The 9,369-nt window shown below is 35.0% G+C and overlaps 1 protein-coding gene and 1 pseudogene across 1 annotated transcript in view; both read left to right on the top strand.

Moving 5' to 3' along the window:
- Window positions 1-1,033, top strand: part of LOC107738059 (focadhesin) — a 51,626-nt gene extending 50,593 nt beyond the window's left edge. The window contains exons 43-44 of the mRNA XM_016549738.1: window positions 219-294; window positions 485-1,033. Coding sequence (XP_016405224.1) covers window positions 219-294; window positions 485-558 — 150 coding nt within the window. The 3' untranslated portion in view covers window positions 559-1,033. The remainder of the gene's footprint in view (window positions 1-218; window positions 295-484) is intronic.
- Window positions 1,034-7,297: 6,264 nt separating this feature from the next.
- LOC107738080 (secretory phospholipase A2 receptor-like) lies at window positions 7,298-8,054 on the top strand (annotated as a pseudogene).
- The last annotated feature ends 1,315 nt before the right edge of the window (window positions 8,055-9,369 follow it).

Raw genomic sequence — 9,369 nt, 5'->3', positions numbered from 1 at the left:
CATTCTAACATGATCAATTTTGAAAATATTTTTGTGGAAACTGATTTTTTTTTTTTTTTTTAGAATTCCTTGAATAGAAAGTTCAAAAGAACAACATTTATATGAATTTACTGTCATTTTTGATCAAGTTAACGCTTCCTTTATAAATAAAAGTACTAATTTCTTAAAAAATAAATAAATAAAATGTAACCCCAATCTTTATTTCTTCATGCCTTCAGTTCATCGACTGGCTCTTCAGTATTACAGAAGGTCCTAAACTAGGTTTCTCTGAGACTGCCTTACTAACAGCCAAAGGTGAGACACTTAGTTTTAGTCAAATTATTATTTCATATCAGTCTTTAATTTGTGTTTTAAAAATGTGTTGATAACAAGAAGCAAAGTATTATTACGTGATTTGATAACAAGAAGCAAAGGATTGTTACGTGATTTACAGTACACATGGAATCTCTCATTTGACTCTCATTTGTATCTCGTTCCATCTTAGCGACGCTAATGGCTCTGAGATCCAGCTCTGAGTTCAAGAAGAAGGGTGTATGGACCAGGGCGTACGGCTGGTGATCCCACTGAAAGCTCTGACCCACCAAGGACACCATTTGTTTACATGCATATTCAGAGTAGCATCTACATAACAAAGCACATGCTTCCTAGGTCACAAACTCTAGTGGTAAACCCGTCTGTTATAAATCAGAATGAACGCTGACATGTTTAATAGATTGAAAGTAGGTATACCATAGTATTCGATAACAAAAAAGAACAAAAAATTTTTTTTCCACTTTCACCGTGTGCATGTAAAATGTATTGACCAATTAAGTATGTAAAATAAATACACCTGTGCCACACCAAGTATGTTTTTCTGCTCACAAGAAGCTTGCGCTGTTTGCATAAATTTGCTCTTAATAAATACTTCAAATCCAGCTTAAGCCGATTTGAAACTTTCCCATCAGACAAGCTGATATACAATGCAGAGGGACTGGTGCTGACACGATTCTGTAGCTGACTCCTCAGGAGGAGACGGTCCTGGCGCTTGCTGGACACTCTGGGACGTCCTGAAGACTTCTTCACTGCAGCCGAACCTCTCTCCTTGAAGTTCTTGATGATCTGGTAAATGGTTCTTTCATGTGCAATGTTCTTTGTAGCATTTTCCTTGCATGTGAGGCCAGTTTGATGCAAATCGATGATGGCTACACATGTTTCTTTGGAGGTAACCAATGCTAACAAGAATCTTATAGCAATGCTTATAGCAATGCTAATAGCAATCAGTCTGCTCTTGCAATCTAATTAGTATGATAGTGATTAACCTGACTAGTACTCATTCACACATTCACATGTGCTGCTGATATGATTAGTCAATTAATGTTAGATGGTCATTTTGTGTCAGGATCAAAAATGTTTTTTTTTTTGTGAAAAGTTCATTTTTTGGCCATTGAAGCTTTTAGCAATTATTTCAAATGCATCTGATCACTCTACACAATAATCTAGAAACAATGTGAATGAACGCCACAACAGCTTAAGCAGCAAACTTTGCAAAACACAAAATTTATGTCACTGCCAAAACTTTGGCCATGACTGTACACTACTGTTCAAATGTTTGTGCTCAGTAAGAAATCAGTACTTATATTTAGCAAGAATGCATTAAATTGTGACATCTGTAATGTTAGAAAAAAAATATCTTTTTCAAATAAATGCTCTTTTGAACTTTCAATTCATCAAAGAATCCTGGAAAAAAGTATCACAGTTTCCACAAAATATTAAGCAGCACAACATTTTCCATCATCCACTACAACACCTAGCCTGGCAGGTGAGCACCTGACACAGGCATTACATAACATCTCTAAATGGCTCGAGTTGTCTCATTTAACTCTTAATGTTAAAAAAACAGTTTCCATGTGCTTCTCCATACGAAATAGGCCTGCAAGGGATGTATTTGAGGTGCGGATTAAAAATGAAGTAATTGAAGCAGTGAATGAAATCAAGTATCTTGGGATTATTCTAGATAAGAATTTAAAATTTGATAGTCACATTGAGTACATCTGTAAGAAGGTCAAACCAAACCTAAATTGTTTTCGTGTTATTAGAAGGGACTTGTCAGGTCAAACTGCTAAATTATACATGCATGCAATGGTATTTTCACATTTATCATATTGTGTCAGATCATGGTCACAAGTCTCTCCAGATAAATGAAAGCCTATTATTTCAATATACAAAATTTCCCTGAATTGGTCAGTAGGCGTCAGAACTCTCATAGGGCAAACACACGAGCCACTATTAGTTCCAAAGAATAAGACCTCTTTTGGCCAATCTGCTTTCTCTGCAAATGGGCCAAAACTCTGGAATGCTTTACCTACTAATTTAAAACTAGACCAATGGTAATGCTTTTAACAGAGGACTTAAACAATGGTTAAAAACCAAACAACAGTGCTCACATGAATAGTTCTTCATACCAAATTATTATTGCGATATTGTCTGATTATGTTGTCTTTGCTTTATAGCTTATGTAAATAATTTTGAATGTATTGTTCCTTCTTTTTTGTAATTTTATGGTATTTTTTTTTTCTTTTTCCCTTTTTTTTTTTTTTTAATTAGTATTGTTATTATTATTTTTATTGTTAACATTGTTGTTATTATTATTAGTAGTAGTATTGTTATTGGTTTTATTTTATTAATTTACATCTGTTTTTTTGTTTTTTTGCTTTCTGAAAGCCTCCCGTGGACTGGTGTTGAAAATTAGCATGTGTGCTAAAACACTTAAGCAAGTGCATATGGTTTGTCCAATGTAACTGTGATGTCCATGTTAAATAAAAATTTAATAATAATAATTTTCAACATTGATAATAAGAATTTTTTTTGCATTAGAAATGTGATTTCTGAAGGATCATGTGACACTAAAGACTTAAGTTATGGCTGCTGAAAATTCAGCTTTGCCATCACAGGACAAAATTACATTTCAACATATATTCAAATAGAAAAACATTATTTTAAATTTTTTAAACAAATAAACACAGCTTTGGTGAGCATAAGAGACTTCTTTCAAAAACTTTTGAACAGTAGTCTAGATATTTGCAGTGAATCCAAATGCAATTTGTTTGATTCACCAGTTTGTTTGAAGGAATGTTGTGTTGTCTTTATTCCATCAGATTTTCTTGGCTGAAGATTGTCATTTGTTAAGGTAATGGTTCAGAGAACTGTCAGAAAAAAAGATGGAGAACACCCGTGTGGAGCGCTAGTGAGACTCGTACTCTTATCTTTGATTTGTAAAATGTACCTCGACTGAAAATGCTTTTCAAAAGAAAATCCACCACTTCAGGTTGACTTTGCACCAGGCCATTCTCTGCAGACTTATTCAAATATTGCACGGGAAAGACAGATCCAGTCGGTTATCCAGATAGAAAAGTCAGTTGATGTTGCCAAGTGTAAACGAGGCGTGTTCTGATTGACTGATGATCCGATCTGCTTGATCGCATGTTAATGCCAAGTGTAAACCCAGCCTTTATTTTATGTCGGACTTCGTAGAGATCCTCGAAACACGAGCATGTGGATGTGTCTACAGGTGAGCCGGTAGCATTATTTGTCAGAACACCGGCAACAATCGACAGTTGGGATTTCGGAGAACCAACCTCCGGTGAACAATGTGGCGGTGTCAAAAACAGCAAATTTCACAGTATTGCTTGCAGTTGGCCAATACCATTTTTTTTGTATGGAGGTCTTTGAGCTGATCCTGGTGCAGCAGGAAAGCACATGGGAAGAGGCCCTGCAATACTGCAGGCGACATTACACTGATCTGGCCGTACTGAGCTCAGATGTGATTATGGCAGAAACCATGAAAAAGAGCACAGCAGCCCAGACAGATGATGTGTGGATTGGTCTGCGCTTTATCGCTGGTCACTGGTTTTGGGTAAATGGAGCAGACCTTCAATATAAGGTCTGGTCCTCGGGCGGAGAGCTCCAGTGCCCTGCCTTGAATCAGTACTGTGGGGTTTAGAATGTAAAGCAGAGGGCTTGGAAACCTGCCGCCTGTGAGCGGAGACTCAACTTTCTCTGTCATACGCTAAATACGTCAATGGCACATTTGTCTTAGAGGCTTCACAAACAACTGTAACTGTGTGATAGGAATTTTTTGATAGGAATGATGTTTGCTAGGTACCTTGTTTGCTTGCTTTTAACGGCTAAACATGAAATTAAATGTAAGGGATTCCAGAAGCAATAGGTAGCTTAATACATTAGTTTATTTCAGAACTAATATGAAATATGAGAAGTAATATTAATGCCAGTAGAGTGAAGTCTCGTGCGAATATTGATATCGTCCTTTTAATGCATTATCTGCTTGTGGTTACTTCAATTTTAAATAAATGAATATTAACACTTGTAGTAGATATTTCCAATGAATGTCAATTTAAGAAACACATTTTTGTTATGTGAGTGTAAAATGCTGCAACTGGGTGTCGTAACTAAATTGTATGTAAATTCTTCAAATTCTGCGAGGACACAAACACGTGATCTTGCAAGTCATGTTTTGTTTTGCAGATTTGTAAAAGCCCTCATCTCACGTAACTCTCAGGCAAATCTGAGTTTGTTTTGTCACTCATTCTGTCTAAAGTGGATAATCTCCTAATTTCCCTTTCCAGTTGTGTTGTACCCATTTTCACTCTGTAATCAAAACATCTGGTGAAGTAATACCAGGGTTAAAATACTTTGAAATTTAAAACCATTGAAATTTTGTTACTTGAAATTAACTAAAATAAAATATTTCTAGAAATGTTGCCTTGGCAACATTTCCCATATTGATTTAGTTGAACTTTAATGCACTAAAATAACTAGAACTAAAACAGAAAAAAAAAAAAACTATAAACATGTATAACTTGTATGAACTTGTATAGAAAATATAAAAACCTTTTTAAGCATTGATAAACTATAGTAGGCTCAATGATGCTAAAATAACACTGATTAATACTAAGTAATTTCAAGGTCAATTTTGTCAATATTGTTTATTTTGGGCTATACTAATAGAGAAACAATGATGTCACAACATTATTTATCATTTATAGCCAATGCACTGATGGCTAAATTAGTGATATGATATTCAGAATTTTATACATTTGGAGGAGACTGGTGTTGGGCTCATTTCTGGTTCATATTTGGATGCTGACCTGAACGTGTGTCCTTTTGATTCATACTTGTTGATTTTATCACAACATAAAAAAACTAAATTTTTCATGGTGAGGACAACTTTTCAATTATATAAAAAGTAGTTAGATATTTGTTATTCTTTGTAAATATATGAATGTTAAAGGGACAGTTCACCAAAAAATGAAAATTCTGTAATGAATTACTTACCCTCATGTCGTTCCAAACCCGTAAGACCTTCGTTCATCTTCAAAACACAAATTAAGATATTTTTCATGAAATCCGAGAGCTTTCAGACCCTCCCATAGACAGCAACGCAACTGAAATGTTCCCAGGTGCAGAAAGGTAGTAAGGACATCTTTAAAATAGTCCATGTGACATCAGTGGTTCAACTGTAATTTTACGAAGCTACAAGAACTTTCTGAAAACAAGAAAACATGTCCTTACTACATTTCTGGGCCTAGGAACATTTCAGTTGTGTTGCTGTCTATGAAGGGTCAGGAAGCTCTCGGACTACATCAAAAATATCTTCATTTGTGTTCTGAAGATAAACGAAGGTCTTACGGGTTTGGAACGACATGAGGGTGAGTAACCAATGACGGAATTTTCATTTTTGGGTGAACTGTCCCTTTAAATAATATAGATATAGATGCAGTTATATTCTGATAGAAGATTTGGAAGCCTGTGATTCAGTTTTTAATCTGACATGATTTCTGAAGAGAATAAATGTGGAACATTTGGACCTTTGTTCATCTCTTCAAAGCAACCATGAACGCTTAATAGTTTGTACGGGTTTGGAACGACATGAGGGTGAGTAACCAATGACGGAATTTTCATTTTTGGGTGAACTGTCCCTTTAAATAATATAGATATAGATGCAGTTATATTCTGATAGAAGATTTGGAAGCCTGTGATTCAGTTTTTAATCTGACATTATTTCTGAAGAGAATAAATGTGGAACATTTGGACCTTTGTTCATCTCTTCAAAGCAACCATGAACGCTTAATAGTTTACTGCCATCTACTGGTGAGTATAATTACATGTGCCAGAATATAATTACGGTTTTCACTACAGACAAATATCAGTATTTAACTGCGAAGACTTACTATTATATGGTCAACTACTAAATTATTTTTAGGGCAGATCAGGAGAATTTTAAAAAATAAGTTTTATTGAAATTATGGGAATGACTTTTGGAACTGTGAGTAAAAATGGTTTAAAAATTGCAGACCTACATACATCCTTAATGTTTTACAATCGATGCCAGTGTTTTTCAGCACAAGTACTGTATTTATGAATTTAAACTCATTAAAAACAATACTGTAAACCCCAGTTGTTTTATTAGTGGTGGGGCCAGTAAAAATCTGAATACTGGTCTGTTTAGCCGTGCAAGACTTGATTTGTTTTCAGATTTGGAAAAGTTTACACCTCCCATATCTTTACAACTAATCTGAATGTTATCTCACTTTGTATATAAGGTGAATCACCTAATTTGCCACTCGGTTTATGTGAGACTAATACTCTGAAGCAAATTCAGGTGAAAGGAGACATGCAAAACATGCAGTGTTGGGGTGCCTCCAGGACCAGGGTTGGGAACCACTGCTCTAAGATAATTTTCTTCTAATTTGATCTTCTTTGAACAGTATTTTTGTGAAAAGTACTGTAAAAATCAATTTGAACTGAAGTGAAAATGTTTGTTTTCAGATTTGTCCATCTAATGTTACTCTAACAGTAAGCAGAAAAAGAAGATATGCTAATTTACTTCATACAAAATAAATACTTTCCATATATTTTAATGATTTTAATGATTCTAGTGAAGAACTGGATAGGTGATAACTGAATTTTAAAAGTAAAAAATTGTTTTGCTTCTTCCAGACATTTCCAAGATCATATGCCTTAACTGCTTTAAATGTGTTTGTAAGTATGTCCTTTTCTTGAGCCATCTGATTTGCCTTAAGTAGGCCTTTTAGGAAAATAAAGTTGTTTTTGTAATTACTGAAGGGCCTACCACGTCAAGGTCACTCTCAATGTCAGAGCGGTCCTGGTTTTCATTGGTCTGTTCGTGCCAGAAATTTGTGAAAAGGTGTGGTAACAAGTCAGCAATATCCTGAAATAAATGGAGGATACCACATTTATTCAGAATTCTGCTGCTGCACTAGAGATCATCCAGATCAACATGAAGGCTTCAGTCATTGCGCTGCTTTTTTTGAGCCTCCTTGGGCTGAATGTCAGCGTCTACAGGAATCACTTTCTCGTGAACAAGACTTTGTCATTTCAAGAGGCACAGAAGCACTGCACACAGCACTCTGATTACCTGTCTACTGTCAGAAGTAAAGATTTACAGGATTTATCTTCCAATTCTCTAATTAAAGAGGACTATTTCTGGATTGGAGTTCAGAGAGACAGTGCAGACTATTACAAATGGATATGGTCAGAAGGGGGAGAAGCAACCATTACATTTTGGGCATATGGACAACCTTATTACTATTATTGTGGTGCTGTCCATAAAAACACATTAACTCTGTTTGCCCTGCCCTGCAAAACCCATTTGCGATTTTATTGTATGAAGGTCTATGAGCTGATTGTGGTGCATCAGAAAAGCACATGGGGAAGAGGCCTTGGAATACTGCAGACAAAACTACATTGACCTGGCCATAATAAACTCAGAAGACATTATGGAAGAAGCAAAGATTAGTAGCACAGTAGCTGATACAGATGAAGTGTGGACCGGCCTGCGCTTTCTAGCTGGTCATTGGTTTTGGGTAAACGGAGCCGGTTTTGATTATAATGTCTGGTCTTCGGGTGGACAGATCCAGTGCCCTGCCATGAACCAGCGCTGTGGGGTTTTTGATAGAACACAGGGGGTTTGTAAACCCACAGACTGTGAGCGGAGACTCAACTTTCTCTGCATCAAGGAGAAATACGAAGATTGACTCGATTAATCGTAGAAGCTCAGCAGATGTGACACTATAGGAGGAGTTTCTTGAAGTGTCCTTTTCAGAAACATTCTTTGCTTTGCTTTTAATGGCTGAACATCATGATGAAATCTAACTCTGTGACAAAATGTTTTCCTAAAACTAGCCAACTTTAGCCAGATAGAAAGTACTGTAGCTTATGACATTCATGTAAAATGCATGCCAATATGCAGGTGTGCACATAAGTGGCCAAAATAAAAAAAATGCACTGGGTAAATATGTTGCTTATTTGCGTACCAACATGGTTGACAGCTGTTAATGCACAATCACTGTTTTAGGTCGAGTAACTGTAATATTGTATAAGATTTCCATTAAATCTGAAAGCATAAATCTAGGCTATGCGCTGCCGGTTTCAGAGCAAATTGCTAAATTTATTGCAAAAATATTTCATTCAGTAACACGTTTCACTCGGCTAAAACAGACAATGCATACACCTATTCACCGGCAACCCACCAAAATAAAAACATGCTGATTTAAGGATTGAAAATGTCAAAAATTCATTTAAAAAAAAAAATGAACATGTACATATTAGCATTGTAGTTTTAAAGTGTACTATAAAATAATTTTTTTATTTAATACTCACTTTTTATTGTGTTCTCAAGGTGCTCTCATGAGAACTAGACTGAAAAACGTATGTGCACCCCGTTAATATTTTCATGCATAATGCATCCATTTTTAGACATACTTTTGTATTTTCAAAACTTTTTTGTGAAAAAAAGGTTAAAATTCTTTTTAGTATATAGGCGACTATTATACTGTTATATCTGATTTATCTTCTTTTGGAATCTGGTGGCAGCAATATTGAGCATCTAGGGCGTCTGACACCATATAATTGCTTTCTTGGAGTAACAAAGTGAATTTAATTTTAAAATTGTTTAATAATAATGACAATAATAATTTGAATTACTTTATAGGTTGTTTTGAACAATGTTTTTAAACTGTGTGCTGGTTTTAGTAATAATCTGTAAAAAAAAATAAATAAAAAAATTAAATATCAATTAACATAAAGGCAATATATTATTCTATTTGACCTTATTTCTTGCAGGCATGCCTAAAGAACGCCTAAAGTCCATAAACACTCTTAATGTCAATAAACTTAATGCTGAGTATGGTAGCCTATCGATAATGTATCCAATGTCTGTAGTTCACTTTTTTCTTTTTTCTTTTTAAATAAGAGTTCGTTATTTGTGTTTGAATTGTACTGCAAATATTTGTAAATTATGTGAATACATGCCTACAGGAACATTATTAATTAAAATATAGCTTGTGTATA

Source organism: Sinocyclocheilus rhinocerous, unplaced genomic scaffold (genome assembly GCF_001515625.1).
Source record: "Sinocyclocheilus rhinocerous isolate Xijiao unplaced genomic scaffold, SAMN03320098_v1.1 scaffold494, whole genome shotgun sequence".
Taxonomy (NCBI): domain Eukaryota; kingdom Metazoa; phylum Chordata; class Actinopteri; order Cypriniformes; family Cyprinidae; genus Sinocyclocheilus; species Sinocyclocheilus rhinocerous.
Note: the sequence above shows the minus strand (reverse complement) of the source record. Positions and strands in the feature narration are given on the sequence as shown.